Source organism: Cupressus sempervirens, chromosome 11 (genome assembly GCF_028749045.1).
Source record: "Cupressus sempervirens isolate cs-2001-9-10 chromosome 11, ASM2874904v1, whole genome shotgun sequence".
NCBI lineage: Eukaryota > Viridiplantae > Streptophyta > Pinopsida > Cupressales > Cupressaceae > Cupressus > Cupressus sempervirens.
The window spans coordinates 599,380,596-599,403,401 of NC_143128.1; the positions used below are offsets into that span (position 1 = coordinate 599,380,596).

A 22,806-nucleotide genomic window follows, 5' to 3' on the forward strand; every position below is an offset into this window, starting at 1 on the left:
CTCTGTGAATGTGTATATCACAAAGTGTGAATGAAACATTCAACATTTCAAAAAGTTGCACAGCTAGATAAGTATTTTAACCATACCTAACAGAATAGATTAAAGAAACCAGAATCATATTCTGGCACATGACATTATAAAACATAATGTTCAGCAGATTTAGAGAATATATCTATCTAACCCACAGTAAGTATAATTACAATAGAAAGCCCAGGGGATAGCCATGTTCCAAGACAAATACCAGTGCACCGATGGATACTGCCATGCCAATCAAGATGAAAGCATTAGATTTCCACATGAATATGTAAATCCATATCAACAATAGCTCTCTTCTCTGCGCATTTTTTGTGTTTAGCAGAATAAATACACTAATTAGTTGTAAAAATTAATTTGCATGATGCTCATCCATTTGTACACAATGAACCTTGTGCTCTGAAATCAGACTAAAGAGTAGAGCGTCTTTGACAATTTTGACCCAAAGAAAGATGTTCAAGAAATACCCCATGAGTTACATTTTAGAAATGAGAAACACACTACCAAGACTCCTGAATTGCTATCTTCCATGGGCGTACAATTGGAGGGATCTTATTTAAATTCCACTATTCACTCATTTAGATGAAGGAGAATGCATGCAAATAATTAAATTTTCCATGATATGACTAAGCCAGTTGGTACTCGACCAATACTTGTACTCAAGAAAATATTGATAAAGACAACAGCACAGATTAGCATGAAAATTTTGTATAAGCTGCACTGAGTTGAGTTACTAGATTTTCTATTATGTATAGAATTAGCAATTTAAAATGAATGGGCATCCATATAAATTGAGATGAGATCGAAAAAAAGGTCGTCAACAAACAATTATTTTTCTTCAAAGTTCCTACATAGATGACCTGAAAAAAGATTAACTCCACAAACAAGATTTGAAGTTCTCAATGTGTGACATGTTTCTTCTGCACATAATAAGATCAATAATGGTTTTCCTATGAGAGATTGGTGAATTCCATATATATAGGTTATGAAGTAAATTATTTTGGGTAATGTTTAGGGAGTCTTATTTAATTAATTTTTCAACTATGTTACTTGGTTCTACTAAAAATGTCATCTTCTTTGGGGAATACAGTTCAAGTTCCACTTCTGAGCCAAGATAGCCTAAAATTCAACCTAGGCATGCTGGTACCATAGGTTCCATAGAGTGTCTAGGCTAAAACTAGGTGGAGCAAGCCCAAACCTGGGCAAGCACATAGACTACTACTGCCAAAAATAAAAATAAACTTTTGTTTTCAGAAATTACATCAAACTCGTAGAAACATTAGCTACTTGATACACTCAAGCCTTAGAATGAAACCTCTTCCATTCCATTGAGAGCCAAGGACTCGTGCTCTCATTGTAACAAAGACACTGAACACAATCCTAGCCTCATGCTTTATGGTGTTGAGCTTTGCACTGAGCAAGACTTAATCTCTAACAAGCCTGGTAGTCACTGATCCAATCTCTGCGGTGGGTGAAATGACGAGAGGCACCTGAATCAATGTACCAGGCGAACAACTTCACATGATCTGCAAGTCTTTTGGCCATGATGGCATAAAAGGCAGATTTTGTCCACTTAGTGTGCTCCGCACTGTTTGCTTTGGGCTGCGAACCTGATTGCTTAGATTGGGCAGCTAATAATTTCCGACAATCAACCTTTAAGTGACCAAACTTGTGGCAATAATTGCATTGAATGTTCTTCTTTCGGGAGCCTTCTGAATCTGGAGCAAAGGATTTTTGTTGAGAAGACTGCTGAGACTTGCCTTTATCCTTCTGAAAGGATTTAGCAACAAAGGTTTTCTCTATGGAGGTGGAGCTGGAGCTGCTACCAAACTGTTGTTTCCACCGATCTTGCATTAAGCAAGAGTGTGCAAAGATCTGTGAATTTCAGATCAACACCAAAAGAAGTGATGTTGAGAGTCTCGATAAAATGCTCATAGGACTTGAGTAAACTCCTAAGAGTGGTGACTACAATGTCCTCTTCCTCCATCTTGCAACCAATGGCAAGCAATTGATCACGAATTTCTTGAATCCTATTCAGGTGAACCTAGAGCAATGTTTGTTCATCCATGATAATAGAAAACAAAGTGTTCTTCAAAAAGAAAGCTCTACTTTTGTCAGAAGTCTTATGAAGATTTTTGAGATGTGCCCATATCTCAACAATTGTCATATCGGATGCAATCTAAGAGAGTTGATCATCAACTACAAATAATTTGAGAAGCATCACCGCCTCCCGATTATTCAAATCCCATGTATCTTGATCAGTACCAGGGGCAATCGAAGACTGTGTAACACCCAGAACAATTTGATCAGTATTCCAATATTCAAAAATTACTATTATCCACTGCTTCCAAGTGCCATAATTTTGACCATTGAATTTTGAATTGCTCTCAAGCAAAATATTAGTCAAAGATGCCATAGCATGTTTTTCAATGAAAAAGCATGAAACTCTATGAAGAGACGTACTTCAACACAAAAAAACGGACGACCCAAAAACTTTGAAGGGGTACCTAGAAGAGAGCTCGAAAAACCCAGAAAGAATTTGTAAAAAAAAAAAAATTGATCTTGTATAGAAAATTAGGGTGTTGAACAAAAACGGCCCTGCTGCAAAAAAAAACAAAAAATGGTGGAAATGTGCAGAAAAAACAGAACAGCAGTTGGAGAAAAATGGCCATAAGAGCAAATATCACAAAAAAATAATTTCGAAAGATATTGCTCTGATAATTTCAAACAAGAAATTATAATATTTTAGAAAAAATTCAAAGAATTGGCTCTGATACCATATTACGAAGTAATTGATAAAATACTTGCTTGATATTAATAGAGACTGAGATGTCAATATATACAAAAGAATAAACGATGTTTTGTTAGGGGAAACTATTGTAAAGAATAGAAACATTCTATTCTAGCTAAAAGAAAGCAAAAGAAAGCTAACAAATAACTACAGATAAACTAATATTAAAAACATTATAATATTCACAATAGATTACAAATATATAACAATTAACTAATAATAGAAGCTTGTCTATTATCGTAATATTATGGTGTTGAGCTTTGCACTGAGCAAGACTTAATCCCTAACAAGCCCATTCAAAACCATTTGACTTCACCACCAAAGTTGTGGCTTGTTGAATTCTTTATCTTTAAGAACTTTACAAACCTAGTTCCGCACTCAAGTGCATGTTTGTTCACTTCATTTGTTTACCCTCATTTCAAAAATAGATAGATCAACTTTTGCTCCCAACTACCATTTTTTATTCTCAAAGGTAGTTGTGTATTTCATCAAAAGTCAAGTCTTGACAAAAGGATTATATCATGTTTATTGAATGCTACATAAGAGAGCCGCACAATGCACCTACAAGATTTGTTAATCCAAGGTAACTTAAAAGCTTGTCTTGTACCTTTTCTCAAATAAAGCCAATTTTATCATTTCAAAAAATGTTTTGAATGCTATTTTAAACCTTTAAAATATATAATAAGTGTTATGATCTCATACTTTTGGGGGCATTCTTTTTGTTTTACTTAAACTAATGCAATACATAATTTTTTTCATTAATTGTTCATTCAAAATGGCTAATAATTCTAGTTTAGTTCGCTCAATGCTAGAGAGGCCACTCAAAATTGATTGACACACCATCCCTTTAGCAACAAACATTACTTAAGCAAGTTTCCAAAAGCAAGGATTCTCATTGGCATTGTAATCAATATGTGAATGAGTATAAGAGATCATATAGTCAAATGAAGCTCACATGTGTACTATGACAAGCTTAGAAAGCCAAGTTATCCAATATCTAGTGAATCCAAGATTGTCAACCAGAGAATCCAACATTGTCAATAGCTACTCAAAGAAGAAATCACATACTCTTCCCAAGAAAGGATCATGTGCAAGCCACCAAACAACTGAATAGTACCTATTGGCTTACATCCTACCATTTTGCCACCACTTTTCCAAGAGGGCGATGCCTCTCTCCTTTATGTCAAAGAGGCAATGGAAAAGGCCGTCAAGAGCAAGTTCGAGGGGGTAGCAAATTGAAGCATTACTCCTACATTTATGGCAATGAGCTTACTTCAACTTTGTCAAATCATCGTATTGGTGTGAAATACCTCCCTAATAAGGAAGACTTTTGATCGACAAAAGCTCAAGGATGAAATAAATGTGCAAGCTTCTTCCGTACATCCTCATTCAAAAATTATATGGTTTTTCTTGGGAGTTAGCCCTCAAGACAATCGCACACGTCTCATGAATCACTCTACAAGTTTGTCCTTCTTTCTTTTTGGCACCCACATCCAACTCTAATTCATCCATGACACCTAGAGAAAAATCCCCAATTAAAAATTTGGAGTTCAAAACCCTTCTCCTCATCCAACTTGGAGGACTCAAGCAAATACCAATTTTTAATATCAAACCAAAGAAAAAATATGTATGGTGACAAATCAAGGGAAAAAGCATTCTTCCTATTTGCTCCAAAAAAATATAATAATCATCTCTTTAGATTTATGCATTTCAGCTTGCCCTTGTACTCCTTTAAGCAAATGTAACAATACATTGTCACCTACCTTGATCTTGCATTCAAAATTATGCTTCTCATGCCTCTTCTTATACCTATCATGCATTCTGGCTTGCCATTATTCTCCTTTACCCAAGTGTACAATACATTGTCACCTACCTTGATCTTGCATTCAAAACTGTGCTTCTTATACCTCTCTTGATTCTACTCAAGTTTCTCTTCTAGTTGCAAACTTATTTAACAAATGCATAACTATCGTACAACATCATCTAGAGGGCTAGGCCTAGTAACCAAAACATATCTAAAACGGTGACAAATATGCTGAAAATTTGTATACCTCTATTTTATAGGACTGTTGAATGTGAGCAAGGTTCTCATCCCATGTCCACAAATGCTTTTAATTATAAACTCATAGCAACTACACTAATGCCTTATTAACAACCTTATTATAAGCATTTGTTTGTGGGTGAAAAGTAATGAACCTTTTCATCACACTTTTCCCACAAGGTAAAGCCAAAACTTTTCGAAGATCCTTAAATCTCTATCCATTACAACCCTACTACAAGCCTTATAGCCATGGGGAGTAGGCGTGGACCTAGATATCCGACCCATGGGCCTTTTTGGCCGGACCAAAAAGAGCCCAAACATAAAAGAAAAATAAGCCAAATTGCATATAATGCGAACACACATATTACTAAACTATAACCACTAAAAAGGGGTGAGTACATCATGTCTTTGACATGGGCAGCTAACCTAAAAAGTCCATAGAAATGTTTGCTTGTGAATAAGAAGGGACAAGTAATAGTTTATATTGTTAAAGATCTGACCCAAAAATATAGATAAACAGCAATAACAAAACACAAACAATATACAAAGGACACAAAACATTTCTCCTAGGAAAACCCTTCTAGAATGAAGGGAAAAACCCAACCACACCAACAAAATATCTCTTTTATTGATAATAAATTTCAAGTGTACAATCCTTTTGCTTGATGCAAAATATATAATAAGTAGGGAGACTCTTCATAGTAACACGAAAGGTCTTTTTGAGTCCCTTCATATTTCCACAAATATAGCACTTCACATTTTCACACGCATGACATATGATACATGCCTTTTTACATAAATTAACATAAATATGATCACAAATATCTCTTTCAGCTGAAGATGACCATGACGGTCATAACAAACATATTTCTTTGTCATACAGTTAGAGATGAAGATCTCTATCATAGCTACAAACTTCAATACTCCCTCTTAGCGAGAGAGAGAGATCTTTAGTTCGGTACACACACATAGCTGCAACCAAAGATGATAAGTTCACATAACAAAATCCACCATACATAGAATGAAGTAATACACATGACTTTCACCATGCCTACTTGCAGAGGGTAGAACAAGGATTTTATCCCAAAACTTTTTCCAAAAAAAGATATATTTCCACCATGCCTACTCGCAAAGGGTGGTCCACCATACCTACTTGCAAAGGGCGGAACAAGGGATTTCACCTCAAACTTCTCCCAGAGAAGAAACCATTTCCACCATGCCTAATCGCAAAGGGTGGTCCATTGTACCTACTTGCAAAGGGTGGAACGAGGGTTTTCACCTCAAACTTCTCCAAGAGAAGAATGCATTAATAACTGAGATTTTCTCTTAATAGAGACTCCCTCTCAGTAGGGACAACTTTAATCACCTTAATAAGATGGTTGACTATTGCATGAACTTACAAAGGGTTGAACATCTCCCTCTGTCATGTAATCTACCTTTGAAGCTGAATAGTTTTTTTCTCTAAATGTGATCTTCCCTTTTTTAATAAAGTGCCACCAGTTTAGTATTAAAGCTGCAAACAGTGTTGCATAATTTCTCACCATCCCATTTTAACCATAAAAGAAAATGAGAATCGACATCTTCCAAAATAACCTGTCAGTCTCACCACAGGCTTCTACACAAAGTTAAGTCAGTGTACAAAATATACAATTTAGAGAATCAAAATCAATGATCACATGGAATATAATACTCAAAACAAAATCAAAGATGTCCTAAAGACTCCTTATTTGAGAACTACTTTCATCACCAAGAGAAGGTAGCAAATGAATCCTCCCTTTGAATCCCAAACTCCCTCTAAAATCTCAGCATCTCCCTCTAAATCACATTTCTAGATGATCTCCCTCTGAATCACATTTCTAGTAAATTATCGCTCTAAATCACAATCTGCAAAACTTTGCATGTAATCATCCCATTGCTTCTCAATAGAATCAACCTATCATGAAGAGATACATAGAGATAAATGCTAACATTATTCTCAGTAACATTAAAATATATATATATATATATATATACAAAACATGATGTATACTCAAGGGTATAATAATAATGCATAAAATACTGCTCACACATAAAACACAATAAAACTTATCTGATCAAAAAATCTTGTTTCTCGTTTTAAACCAATTTTGACCCATCATAGCATATACAAAAATCTGCACACTCTTGACATCTCTAAAATATATTCATTGAATTGTTGCAAGACTAACATCCCAAGATTTAAAAAAAAATCCGTTGTTTGCTTCTTGACTCTTGGTTTTTGTCTGTCCTCTCCATGACCCCGACCATGACCCTGACCACCCCCACGACCGTTCCCACATCCGCGTCCACGACCTGCGACCATGGACGCCGCTAGACCTCCCATGTTTGTAGTCACCCTTCGTTTTCATGCTTCCTGTGGCTCTCTTTGAGCGTGTCGTGGCCCTCCCTCCCTCTCTGTCTATGCGTGTTGTGGTGGTCGTGTCTCCTGCCGCGGCCGAGGTTTTCATTTTCGAATATCTTATTCTATGCGGGCTGCGTGATTACGGGATTTTGCATGCCATGGACGACCATTTCCGTGTTTCTTTGTTGGTGACTGTTGCAAACAGCACACGTGTTTTGTTACGTGGGTTATCTTGCTAGTGTTATCTTTGCCAATATTACTATGTGTTCAGCTACTTTCTTACTTACTGTGACTCCTGCTGGTGGGTGTTCGTCGCCAATATTTATTGTGAACTCAGTTGTTGTTCCTGATGGTGGGTTTTTGCTGTGATTTCGGCTGGCCTTAGGGTTTTTGTAGGGCTCCAAACAATGACTACAGGCGATAATCAAACCATCACATATCAGCACTTATGCGATCATGTTTTGAAGCTGAAGAATGATAACATCTTGCGGAAAGAACGAGTGTTTGAATTGACAGCAGAAATTGCGAACCTCAAACAGTCCACGAAATCGAACACCATGAAGATTCAACATTTTTCAGATACCTTCATCTCTAAAACAACTGGGTTAAAATCCAACATAGAGGCTTTCATTGAACAGCTGGATGGGATAGACAATTAAAGAATAGTAGAATGAAATGGCAACAGTACACTCTTCTCTGATTGTGGAAACGGAACAAAAGGTGAAATCATGGGCTTCACTTTGCATCAATACAGATACTACTACCCCGAGGCTGAGTATAGACAAGATTGTTCAAGGTAAGATTGATGACGAGCGGGTGTGGCATGCACATGAGCTCAACTTGCATGTTTGTGGTCTTACACCCACTTCCGACCCTGTTGCTGTAGGACATTCCTTTCTCTCTGATCAACTTGGTATCTCGGATATTACATTGGATAGCTATTGGTTTGGTACGGGGAACACCCTTTTCATCAGATTCTTCTCTTTTCCAAATAGGCTTCGTGCCCTTAGAGCGAAGAGAAAGTTATTTTCCCTCCCCTCTAAAATTTCTCTGGACAAAGATCTTACTAAGGCATAGGCTACAGAACTCAAACAGGCTTAGGGAATTGAGGCAGATGCTAGGCGTGCTGGGAAATGGGCTGTTATTAGGAATTTTAGAGCAGTGGTTCATGATTCTCCTCCTACTGGTTGGGTAGAGAGGACAACCTCCAAATCGGCATGACGGTCCCAACAGCAGTCTGACAAGAGGAGGCCTCCTTCTCTTCTTGTCAATTGCTAGAATGGTAATGGCTCTTTATGGTCATTACCCAGTCTTTTTCAAGATGCGGTGGGATCCTCAGATATTTTGGCCATTACTAAGACTCACGAGAGCCCTATGCACTCTCTTTCGGGTTATCTTGGTTATCAATGGTTGTCAGAGTGCAGGGATGAGGTCCGAACTTCTGGTGGGGTCCGCGGGTCTAGGGGTGTTGCTTGTTTGGTTCGTGATGATATCTTCAGTGTCACTTCAGTTGTTCACTCTGACACCTATGCCAGATTTATGTGGATCCGGATTGGTCGGCGGAAATACCAACAAAGATATTTTTATTGTTGTTTGTTACTTTCCTCCGACCTCCTCTCCTTATGCCATTCATGACCCGGAGAATGGAGATCCTTATTGTGATCTTCAGGAGAGTATTTCACAGTTTGAGGCTTTAGGTAATATTATTATTCTTGGAGACTTCAACGCTCAAACCAAAGATCTTCAAATCCCTTTACATGATTGTGGCTCTAATTCGAACTGCACTTCTAAGTTAGATCTGACTACTATGGGCCTACAGCGCACCTCAAAGGATGTTTTTGGACCACTCTCAAGTTATGGTCATCACCTCTTCCAGCTCTCTATCTTCTGGGTTGTTGATCCTGAACAATTTATCCTTCCTGGATCGGACCTCTTTACCTGCTGGCCGCATGGTGGTGGTGCGAGTGTTGTTGACTGTGTCATTTCCTCTTATTCCTTCATTTCTTCCATTCATAGTTTCACCATTTCGCATCTCCTCTTAGCTGATCATGCTCTTCTTAGTAATTTTGTTTGCGTTTCACCCCACTCGTCTCCGCCTTCTCACTACCCAGTTGATACCATCTCCCTTCCTACTCGCTTTCATTACCCGGAGAGCGATGGTGAGCTTTTTACTTATCACCTTAGGAGACTTCTGACACCTGCTATCTTTAATGAGTTGCATGTTGCCTCTGACATGTTTGATTCACTTGCCTTTGCCATCTGGGATTCTACTCTTCTTTCTATTCCCCACCGTTCCCCTCCCTCTCTCAGAGCTAAGCATCGAAATACTTGTCCTATGAATAAATGGTTTGATGCTAATTGTAAAGCTTTCCATCGCTATGTTTGCATAGCCTTTGAGGCTCAATCTCCTACCTTCACCCATCTGCGCCTTTTGTACCTCTATTTTCTTCGCCGCAAGAAACGTTCTTTTGCCTCCACTCAGTGCAGAACCCTTTGCTCTATGCTTATTTAGAATCCCCAAATCTTTTGGCATACCCTTTTCCCTCGTTGCTCCCCCCGTCCTCCAATCTCGATTACCACTCTCTAACCTCCCATATCATTACGCTTTACGTCATTCCTGGGCAGCCACCTCTCCACTCCACTCCACCCTACTGCCACTTGTTCACCTACTCTAGTATTATGGAGGCCATCAGATCTTTGAGATGTAGCAGAGCAGCAAATGAAGAGGGTTTCTAGGCAGAACTTTTCAGACTTGGTGCTTCGGTTCTTGGATCTTACCTTCCTACACTCTTTAATAGAGTGGTTTGCACTGGGTTTCCTGAATCCTGGTCTAGACATGTGGTTTACCCTATTCACAAGTCTAGGCCTACTTCTGATCCAAGTAACTACAAAACTATTATGATAGGACATACTTTTGCCAAACTTTATGCCACTGTTCTGAACACCATGTTATCTAGTGAGCTTGATAGAAGAGGTTGTAGAGCTAAAGGACAGGTTTTTTTCGAGCAAACTATAAGACTATGGATCATGTTTTTACATTGCGGGCTATCATTGAGAGGGCTAGACACCGCTCTCAAAAGGTTTATTGTTGTTTTGTGGACTTCCGTAAGGCTTTTGATTATTTTCCTAGGTTGGCCTTATTTCAATGGCTTCACGAGATTGGGATCTCAGAGATGTTGCAGACTGCTATTATGAGGCTGTATGAGAGGGTAACTGGTAGGCTCGGGACTCCGAAGGGCTTTTTTGTTCTGATTCAGAGCACCATTAGGGTGAAGCAGGACTGTCCTCTTTCTCCTACACTATTTGCTTTGTATACTGCTAAGTTGGAGGATTTCCTTCTGAACTCCTCTCAACTGGGAGATGGGTGTTATTTGCATCAGGTCTTGATCTCCATTCTCCTCTTTGCTGATGATGTGATTCTCTTGGCCTCTTCTCCCGACAACTTACAGAGACTCCTTGATGGTTTGGCTTCTTTTTGTGATCAATGGTAGCTTGTGGTCAATTTGTCTAAGACTCGAGTTATGGTCTTTAACTGTTTAAAGACCTCTTATCTTCATTTCTTCTTTCAAGGCCAAGAGGTTGAGATTACTCCCTCTTATATGTATCTCGGTGTGAAGTTCACAGGGCCGCACTTCAGCTTGAGACCAGCTATTCAATCCAAAGTTAGTAAGGGCATGGGTTCCCTAGCTTTGCTGGAAAGACAATGCTTCAGGCATCATTTTTAGGATATTTCGTCCAATTTGTCCCGTTTTGACTCCTTGGTTCATCTGACGGTTCTCTATGGTTCGGTTGTTTGGGGGCCTTCTCTTATTGCTTTTGATTGGGCTTCTATTGAGCAAGTTCAAACGTTGTTACGACGTATCGTTAGATGTCACACTCACCCCCCACAGTATTGTCTTGGCTAAGTTTGGTGCTCATCCTCTCAAACTTGCCGTCATTTTTTACTTGATTTGGTTTCTTCATTGGCTTCGTGGTTTTATGGAGACAATTGTTGACCAGCACAGATACTCTCATCTGGCATACTGTTCTTCAGTGGAGATTATGAGATCCGACATTTCTACTAGGACTCGATGTTGGTACGCCCAGGCCACCTCTTTGTTGGGTTCGATCGGGATTGAGATAGATCGTCTTCCTCCTTACCAGTTTTCCCTGGATGCTCCCGCTCATCTTCTCCCCTCACCTCAGGAGTTGAATGAGCATGTACCACTACCTAGAGTAATCCCTCATGGGGTTTGCGACCTAGGATGGCCTTCTATGTTGAGCATTTTCTTGAGATTCAGGATGGTATTATTGTTCGTCCTGCTTATCTCTAACGGCGCTAGAATCATGCCTTACGGTTTTCTTTAGGCTCATTTAGAGTTGGTTCTCATCGCCTCAAAGCTCGAACTGACCACCATATGGATCAGGCTGATCGGATTTGTCAATTGTGTATTTTGACGGAGGTTGAGACTGAGATCCACTTCATATTTCGATGTCCTCTTTACTATGAGATCAAAGGGAGATTTTATTGCCTTTTCAGAGACTGTTCTTCTCTTTCGATGTTCTTCAGCTATATTGATCAGCGGTGTCTTGCACTTTATCTTCAAGAGGCCACCCATCTTCGAGAGATTACCCTACAAGCTTTTATACCTCAGGGGCGTACTTCTGATCAGCTCATTACCGCCTTTTTCTCTCCCTTGTCTCCTCCTCGGGGTTTGAAAAGGCCTTTCTCATTCTAGATCAGTCAGACACTATACTAATATCTCCAGGCAACGACAATCCTACAGCGGTTCTTCACGGCATTCTAAGACTATGGATTGTACACGGGTTTACCCCTCTATTACTAATTTCTTTGTGGCAAGGAAGGACTCTTAGTTTTTACCTTGTCTTCTTTCTTGTTTTGTCTCTTGCTTTTGTTTCTTCTCAGTCACCGTTTGGTGCTTCTGCTTTGGCCGGCTCTTCTGTTTGTATGCTCAGTCCCATAAACTGTGATGGTTTTTCATGGACATTAATAATATTATCTTATCTATCTTCTCTTATCTCTTCACAAGAGTAGATATTTCGTCAATGAAAATCTCAGAAGGATGTTCAACCATGGAGTATTGCAAAATGGCTCAAGATTGTTCACCCGTTCAAGACCAAGGTAATGTTTATCACAATCGCAAAGCTCAAATGATTCAACTTCTTTTGGTTACCATCAACCTTGAAAACAAGGAGCGTCGCTGTCAATGGATTGGAATAAAAGAACTAAAGGTTTTCCAACTTGAATGCCACGCAGGCATCATGGTAGAAGTCGAAGAAAATGCAAGAGACAGTAGTTACAAGAATCGTCCAATTTTCTTGATGACTTTTACCCATACCACTACCCACAAATACGATAAATACTTAACATTCGATGTAATGATTGATGCAAACCACATCAAAAATAGGGAAGAATGTCGCGAATGAAAATTGATGATCTGTCTAGTTGCAGAGTGAGACCGCATGTGATCACTGCCGTTGACTTTGTCAACAACCTCTCTATTAATGCAACCACCATGACTTTGCTCAATTAGGTCCCTCCTCGTCAACACACTGTAGTTGTTGGCTCTCATTATAACTAGTGACCATTTTCCCAATGCTCTCTAAAATGGAAAAGCATGGGTTTTGACATCCTCGACCTTGCTAGGATTCACCACCACGAATTCACTGCATGTTCCCTCCTTGAGAGTCAATCCTATGATCTCTAGTCTAGACACATGAGGCCATGATTTAACCAAACAAAAGTACAAAACCATCGTGAAAGAAAAACAAACAAAAACCACGAAAACAAGAGTGATATAGAGACTAATTAATAGATATCGATTGAAATCTCAAAACAATCGATATGATCAAGAATTACAATTACAACAGTAACTAATCCCTCAAAGAGATTGGTCAATCATGATCAGAATATCAACTCTAAGATGAGCATAAAAAAATCTCAAAAAGGAATTTTCACAAAAATACATATCTTTTGATTGCCTTCAAATTTTGACCTCCATATGATTCAGATATCTACACCCAGACTTCTTTGCAAGCAATACAATTTGCTCAGGTAGCTTTGCTATATCTCGACAAATAAAAATTTCAATCTAGATGGGAACCTCTACAGTCGCTTCAATCAATGAGACTCCTAGAAGAATATCCATTTCAAAGGTTGGAGAAAGATACTGATTGTCGAATGCCAAAGACTCTTAATTCATCCTCTAGCTCCCGCTTATGTGAGCAGTCATGAGAATACAATTCTTGCATATCTCATCTTCTAGATCTCTCTTAAAACAAAATTGTACAATTCTACTCATAAAGTTCGCAGTCTGAATGAAGCAACAGCAAACTGTCTTACTGGCGAAACCATCGAACAACATAGATGCTAAAACTCCTTTGTTGCAACCACTTCAGATAGAACTCCTTTATTGCTTTTATTCAACCTGGTTCTGATACCATGTTAAAGATCTGACCCAGTAATATAGATAAACAGCAATAAAAAAACATAAACAATATACAAAGGACACAAAACATTTATCCTGGGAAAACCCTTTTAGAATGAAGGGAAAAACCCAGCCAAACCAGCAAAATATCTCTTCTATTGATAACAAACTTCTAGTGCACAATCCTTTTGCTTGATGCGAAATATATAATAAGTAAGGAGACTCTTCAAATTAAAACGAAAGGTCTCTTTTGGTCCCTTCATATTTCCACAAATATAACAGTTCACATTTCCACACGCATGCCTCTTCGCATGACGTATGACACATGCCTTTGACATAATATTAACTTAAATATGATCACAAATATCTCTTTCAGCTGAAGATGACCATAACGGTCATAACAAACATATTTCTATGTCATACAGTTAGAGATGAAGATCTCTATCGCAGCTACAAACTTCAACAGATATGTGGCCAAAACTAGAATTGAAGGTTAGAGGCAATCATAGTTCCTCCAATATGTCCTGGCAATTTAAATGCATAAGCCTCTCTCAATAATAGCAAACTCCTATCCTTAGGGACACACAACTTTCATAATTTGAAAAGCTAACCATCTTTTCTGTAAAAATTCATCTTAGAGCCAGAACTGTCGTTATTACTTTTCTTTAAGTTGTACAAGTCTTTAAAATTAGATTGTTGATCATACTCGTACTCCTCCACATAGACTTCTTTGGTTCAGGGTTTATATAAATAGATAGTATGCATAACATTGTGTAACGTCCCACTTTTGAAATAGTTTTTTGCAAATAATAATGAATGATTAAATAAACTTGATTAATAAAATTAAACATATTTACACTATATGTCAGTTATTATTTTATCAATAAACATAAAATAAAGTGGAAGTATCCCGCATTAAGATATTTAGATTCTGAGTATACACCAATAAGGTGGATGTATCCAACATTAAGATATTTAGATTCTTCTCTGGATGCACATATCATGTAGCTGCAAATCAGTAATTAGTCACTTATCCTTTTTGAACTTTTGAAGTAAATATATAGCTTATTAGTTTCATAGTGATTGGTTTTTGCTTATAATAAGTAGTGATATAAAAGATTAAACTTTCAGTTGACATTTAACAAATAATATGAAGAATCCCAAAGGACATCTACTTAATTTAGATTTCTTAATAACCCAAGGATTATTTTGTACCACTGTGCCGTTTCAGATTTCTGGTCAACCAACAATCAGCTCTAATTGCTTCACCTTCCTCGGCTCTCATTTCCTTCTCCCTCTATGCAGATCTCCTATAAATATAATAAGAATTGGACATGGTTAGGACAAGTCCGAGCATGGAAACAATTATAAAGCTTCGTGGGCCTGATTCCCAAATTGCTTTTGCGTTTTGACAGACTGATCGCTGGTTTTAGAATCAAAGAAATGCTTCTATCACCCATTTCCTAGTAATAAGAGCAATCTATAGAATTCTTGGTAAAGAATTCATCTTCATTATTGATAGGTATTGAGTTCCCACAGATAATAACTTCTATGTTTATTGCAATGGTGCATATGGTTGAGTTTTAAGAATTCTGTATTGATTTATTATGCAGAAGATTATTTAAAAGTAGTGATAAATAAGAATGAAGATCGTATGATTCCTAGACCATGCAACCATGACATAAACCTGAATGGTAGAGGAAATTTGCCTCTATTTACCATCTTGTTTACATCAGATCGTAAATGGTTCAAAAAAATGGAAACCAATCATTAGAAGGAATGTACTTCCTGCATGTTAAATTCCCGCCTTCCTTTGGCTGGATTAATCGCTTTAAGAATGAAGATCAGGTTGGGATTTGGGAAATTTTGGATATATCAGCCTAGAAATTATTAATCCAAATGATACTTTCAATGAGTTATCAGACTCAAATGTAACCCATTCTCCTTAAAGTTATCCAATGTGTACCGTGAAGATAATATTGAAGGATGTGCTATTTCAAGTATCTAAATTTAAATGTTCATTTGTTTAGCCTTTCAATGTATTTCATCCAGCAATTTTTTTGTTAAGGATTAACAAATCTGATTTATTTCAGCACATCGAAACTTTTGAATTATTAATATATAATATGTGATCTAACTCTCCTTCATGGAGCTATTCAAATGTGTGTAGTGATGGATTACAGGTTATGCGAACTATTCAAATGTGTGTATTTGAATTAAACTCAGAGGCATTTATTCTTCATTGACCCTCTGATACCTCATTAAAACAGAGAAATTGTTGTAATCAAGGGCAGTGGCCTTTTATCAATCAAAAAATAAAAATAAATTAAATTAAATATAATGTGCATCACCAATCAAAAGATATGATTAAGGATGACAAAGTAATTTATATTAGTTATCCCTTTGATTGCATAAATCTTCAGATACCGTTCATTATTACTTAACAACACCCAAAGAACATCGATTGGTATAGGATGCCACTTAGGATAAACAATAAGCACCAGTGTATAGCAAACAAATAGCACCAAGAGACACCAGGGATGCAACAATAAGTCAATCAACAAAGGATATGATTAAATTAAAGGGATACAGAGATTACCAAGAGACACGACTTCTCACTCCATATAAGAAATCTCTCAACCAAACCTCAACAGAGGGGATGGAGTAAGATCAAGAAAGTATAAGAAATATATACAAAGAAGATAAGAATTACCAGATCAGCCAGCAGAGAACTGGGGTAGAGTTAAGAATATAAATATTCTATCCTTGGCCAACAAGATCTCTGTTAGCAATAGGATGCAAAGTCTTATAACAATGTTCATAAGTGACAGGGTAGTACAATGCTTGCACAATATCAGAGATAAGACTATATTACATGGAATGGTCTATATAATAGTCGACAAATATATATATATATATAGGTAAGTTGTATTTTTTAATATTTATATACATCAGGAATATTAATACTATATATATGTATGAATGTATTATATGTATATGTATTCAGTCTATTAAGAATAAAGGCATATCAAGTATACACAAATAAAAGTATATTATTCATATAGTGTGCAGAATGTTCGTAGTCTATTCCTTAATCACTTGCTACAGCCCCTTAAGAGGATAAGTTCCTGTCAATCTGTGAGAGGCAGAGTAAATCCTCACAAGATAGGTGAATTACAAGATGGGTAAGCACATGTATTTCCAATGTCGTGATGGAAAGTCTCGAGATGGGTACAAACATGCAGTCCCAATGCCTTGAGGAAGCTTACTTGTAGATTGATGTCAAGTGTCATGCGACATGAAATTTCCCATCATCCTTAAGGTTGGCATGTTTAAGAGCATAGATAAAATAAGATAAGATAAATTTATTAATGTCCAATAAGAGATCACAAAGAGGGCTCACCAAAGGGACTAGCAGAGAACAACAAGAGAGGCCAACCAACTATAGAAACACCAAACGGTGTCCAAGCAAAGCAGAATCAACAAACAAAAGAGACAAGAACCAAGGGCAGTTGTCTGAAACAAGCTAGATGTGCTCCATCACAGAGAAGAAATCCAAACCCTAAAGATACAGCCGAGGGCAAGTGAAAACCATGTGTCATCATTAAGAGCTACTGGAAGTGGAGAGAAGGTGCCAAGAGCGAGGTTGTACAGGTTTAGTGTGCTCAAGGGTAGAGGGACCAAGCGACCGCTTGGTATACTAAGCTGCGAAGACCACCAAGGAGGTTATGAGCTGCTCCGCAAATTGCTTTGAAGGAGACTGGATTTGTATGGTGTCGTCCCAAAGCCTTGCAATCTCCTTAAGGTAAAGGACCAAGCATTGCTGATTAGTAACTCAAAGGATGAAAGATACTGACATCCCCTGAAAAGGCAATAGAACCTCCTTCTCATCTCATAGTAAATGGGGCATTGGAAAATTAAGTGTGACTCAATCTGGTCATGAAGCTGGTGAGAGCCCACCCTAAAAGACACTAAGGAGATGCATGACGCATGTGTCCAACTTCGAGGGAGGTATAAAGACTAAACAATAATCCTATCCTATGTCAAGAAACTAATTAGTTTAGCAGACCATCCTAGGCCACAAACCACCTGAAAAGAAGGAAGGCAATCCATCTCAATCTCCACTAGCAACCTCAGCCGAATCTGCCAAGAGTGCCTTTGTCGCCCCTCAATCAAATTGACAAAGTACTAAAGGCGATGAAGAAACCAAACCAAGTCAAAAATAGCACCGAGTCCAAAAAGGTGTGCCCCAAACTCAGCCAAAATAATATTAAAAGGAGTAAACTTGGTGGCACCCGATGATGTGTCTAAGGAGGGTCTAGACCCTCTCCACAAAGGCCCAATCCAACTCCAAGAGAAAGGGCCCCCTAACCATAGAACAATAAAGCACCATTGGTATGACCAGAGTCTCTGAGAGAGCCATCTTGAACAAGTGCCCTGAATTATTCACCGCTAAATTTATATGAATTATTCATTATTTCTTAAAATAAATTCAATTTAGATTCATATTGGCAGCCTCTGAGTTGGGGATGTTACACATTGTCATCAATGTTTGTATGGACAACATGTCTCCAAACTTGTTCCAAGCACTTCCTTTACACCTTAAAACCTCCTTTGAACAATAATCCCTTACCCCCTACGAGGAGCATTTTCACTTCTTAATCGATTGCACCAACATATACAGCCACTTCTCCTAAATGCAGAACCAAAGGATAAAACAATGAAACAACTCAAAATGACCACATACAACCTTATTGAATGGCATAAGAACAATGACCATAGCATAACAACTTGCATCCATCCCCACCTTGAATGGTTGCTACCAAAGGATCAAACAATAAAACACAAAATTAACAAAGAAAGCTTACCTCTGCATAAGACCAACACAACAACTCACATCGATCTCCACTTGAATGATTGTTGCAACACTAGCACAACTCCATCGCCTACTTTTGTCTTCACCTTGCCCTACGTGTATACTTTACCATGGCATGTTATATTCTATAAAGGTGCTAAAAAGGATAACAAAGAACTAAGGAGTTTCCAAAAGTATTCGGCTGGCTGCTCCAATAAAGCTCCTCGTATTTGGGGAAATTTATTTGCTTAGGCCACTTTAGTGTAGCCTTCACCTTTATTAGGTTCATATTACCCCATCTCTACCACATGTTCAATGCTTGCTAAAAACTATAAATACTTGTCTATCATATTACCCCCTTCAGATTTCTATCACTTTCGCTATGTGTTCAATGCTTTCTCAAAACTATAAATACTTGTCTATAACTGGATATGACATCTCAATTTCTTATTCATAAGTCTTACGAAGGTTGTAGGGGCATTGCCTAACACAAATAGAAGTAATAGCAACTCAAAAAGGCCTTCTCTAATATTTAAAGCAACTTTTGTTCATAATTATCTTATTTAGCACTCTATTATTGGGATATACAGCAGATATGTGCTTGAGATATGTTTGGGATGTGTCGTCATTGATGTCAACATATTTTTTTGTTTGTGACAGCATGCAGTGATGTTCGCTAAGTTCATTTGTTTGGTGTGGCAAGTGTATTGAAGATTAGAGCTTGTTGATGACATGAGTGTATTGTGGATTGTTTGTAGTTGATTCAGTTCTAGTTATAAAGGTTCACATGAAGACTTGAGTGAGTTATGGTTATCTATGTTGTGATTGGTATTTTGGTATCAATATTGCTTGGCATTTTCATATCTTGCTCTGCGGATCTGGTTCGTGTGCTTGGGACATTAATGTGTGCCCTCGACTCAATTGGTTTGGAGGTGCACAAGTTATTTTGCAAGGTTGATACTTGGTGTTGTTAGTATTCTTGTGGTTCAATATAAAGTTGTTGATGATTCCAGTGATTTGAAATACTGTGGATGTTGTTGTGGTAATTCATGATGCTTGTGGATGTTTCTAGATCTTGTTCTTCTGTTGTTGATCTGCATGGATTGTTGTGCTCACAATTGGTAATTTTCATGTTCTTGGCTGACCTGATGGTGTAGCATGTTGTGTATATTTGAGGCGTAATTATTGAAGGTGTTATATTCAAGGAAGAAGATTTTTGTATGTGCTTTGTCTTAGCCAACATTGTTTGGTCCACATATGTTATTTTATTAATTACAGTAGTATTTTTAAATTATATACTGAGTGTTGACACGACCTGGGAAGATAGATTGATGCCATGCATAAATAAATGTAACAATCTCGTATTTGAGTGGTGCACATGAGAAAGATGTGTATATGTATGCGAGATGGATGTTTATATCTTTTAGATGAAAAGATGTGGAAAAGAAAGTTGTATTTGTGCTTCAAAGGAACTAATCTAGGCATGTTGAAGGTGCTAATATACCGTTTATGATATGCAGATGTAATCCACATTTGTTGTAAGACAATGAGCCTTCCTTGGGCAGTAAGCCTTTTGTATTTGAGTTGTAAGTTCTAGAAGTGTGTCTCAATGATGTGCATTCCCATTGTAATACTCCTAACAAGGTATAACTATATCCTTGTGGGTCAATCCCCACCATGGTTTTCCCTCTAACAGGGCTTCCACTTAAAAAATTTGGTGTTGTGTTCCTGATGTGTTGTGGATCAGTATTTCCATGTTTATTCATTAGATTTGTGGTTAAAGGTTAAGAATTGCAAGTTTGTGTAACAATTGATTACATTTAATTATGTAATCAACTTCACAAAGTCGTCAGAATAAATTGTTAAGAGTTATGATTTTATTTTATAGGCATACAAAACAGCATTCACAAAATTATTTTCAACAATACAATATTTTACTTCTTTATTAACTATGCCAGAGGGTTATAATGTGGCTCTAGAGTTGTTGGCTTTCATTCCTCAGCTCCATTATCAAAGCAAACTTTGCAGAGAGGCAAGTTTGTTGCCCTTAAAAAGCATATTTTTAAAGCAGTCTATGTTATAAAAACATAAAACTAAGACAAAAAATGGTCAGAAAAATCATTTATTATAGATAAGAACATCTATAAAGACTTGACATTAAACACAAGTGGACAACTTAAATCAAACATCATGATATTGGGATAACCAAAAAACAAGAAAAATATAGAACTGTAGAATTAAGCCTGCAACATTAACAGAAAAGGTACAAACCTCGCAAAGTAAATCATTATTGGAAAACAAAGAAACAACACACATAAACTACACAGTGAAAAATGTAGATGAACCCACCTGGAAAACACATCTCTATATCTTAAATGAAGCACAAAATTCAATACATTTTATTTAGATTTCCGTGTATTAAATGTATTACTCAACGAGTCAATCATTGCCAACTACATGAACTTTTTATAAGATAAATAAGCAAAGTCTGGAGAATTTGATTTAAAACTAAAGACCCATTGAAACAATCTTCATAACAGGAAAGTGCTCTCTCAAGTCACAAAGATCATTTTAGACCGAATGAGTTAATGTTTAGAACTTTAGCAGCTTCTTCAAATTTACTCCATGCTCTATTGTTGTGGAATCCTTCCTTGTCTGCTACATTCTCATGTTTCATGACCCATTCCATGATAGCATGAGAAACAAGTTTCTGGATATTTAATCCAATTTCAAGGATATGTGTCCACAAAGCCAAGGTTACATTCGCTTTCAAGATCATATGAAAGTTCTCATTATTGTACAGGTTATATTCTGATCTGGTGTTAGTTTATGATAATCACTTCTATATTAGTGTAAACTTATTTAGATTTTTAAAGCTACTAACAGATGTTGAGCTGTACCCTCAACAAATTCTAGAAATAAATTTCAGCTAATTATAGAAACGTTCAAAAAAGTGTTGAAGTTGCTGCCACATTGTTAATGTATGAATGAAGAAAAACCTCTCGATTGAACATATACAAAACTCATTGCTCCTAAAAACATCTGTTACAAATTACAAATCTAAAGTTCTTATACGAAATCTAAACTACAACAATTCACTAAGAGTATATTAAAGCAACAATTCACTGAGTATATCATGATATGCTGATAAAAATACAGGAATGCAGTAGATTATAAAGTTCAAACCACCTATTCTATAAGCTAAAACACATATTAGAAAAACTACCACTTCTAGTGTTATGTTTGGTAATATCACGTGATAAAAGTTTTGTACTTTTTACATTTTCAATCTTACAAAACCATGCTGATACAAAAGATTAAAGACAATAACATACAAAACAATGTGAGTATAAATTCAAATAGGTCTAGATATAAAAAAATCTTGTAGGTTTTTATTTTTTTACTTAATTTCCCTGAATAGAGTTGACTTTTTAGAAGGTATACATCTAATATCTGATTCTATTCAGCATAAAATGAGTTGTTTAATTAAAAAGTATAAAACAAAATATTAACATTTTATTATAGATAACACAAATACAGCCATAAATGTGTAAGAACTGTTCTTGTTTATGATAACTGGGATAAAAATATGTTCCCAACATTCGTATGCTAGCTTTGGGCAAAGATAAAAAGAACATGTTAAATTCAAAAACTGATCATAGAGATTAAAATATGCAAGAAATGTATTTGACAAACCAAGTGATTGACAATAATATGCAATAAATGTATTTTTTGAGAGGAATGAGTTAAAAGCAATCAGTGCCATCCAAGAAACTAAACTTATTTTTCAGAAAGTTTATCAAATTTGTCATTGACAGACCTTTGGAACAGCAATTGCATCTTTGGATGTCTACACTCAGAAAAATGCAATGAAAGAATGATATTGATACTGTATGTAGCGTTATTAAGTGTTATGGACGTACAACAAAAACGACAAAGGAAAGCTTAATAATAACAAATCCAAAATCGATCATAGCCCATTGGCATACTTGTCTTCAAACATATACCTGGCTCTTCAAATGCATCGGGTTCCTGCTTGCAGTCGGTTAAAGATGAGTCAACCATTGAAGCATTTTCCTTGGGGGTTCCATCAGGTGAAGCCTTCCCTATATCCTGCTTAAGAATTAGACAAAAGAAAAATTAAATAGGCCTGCTAGGTACTACAAAAAGCACAAATTTTAAGAGAGACTATAAGTTAATGTGACTGCAATATTCAAGCCATTTTTCCTGACTGCATAAAACCCAGAGCTACTTCTATATATACATATAGAGTAGCTC

At 37.0% G+C, this 22,806-nt stretch overlaps 1 protein-coding gene across 8 annotated transcripts in view; it reads right to left on the minus strand.

Annotated features, from left to right (window-relative positions):
- Positions 1–22,806, minus strand: part of LOC149531102 (YTH family protein) — a 92,442-nt gene that overhangs the window by 11,826 nt on the left and 57,810 nt on the right. For all 8 annotated transcript variants that reach the window (XM_089811346.1, XM_089811344.1, XM_089811345.1 and 5 more), the window contains one exon: positions 22,536–22,641. In XM_089811346.1, coding sequence (XP_089667472.1) covers positions 22,536–22,641 — 106 coding nt within the window. The remainder of the gene's footprint in view (positions 1–22,535; positions 22,642–22,806) is intronic.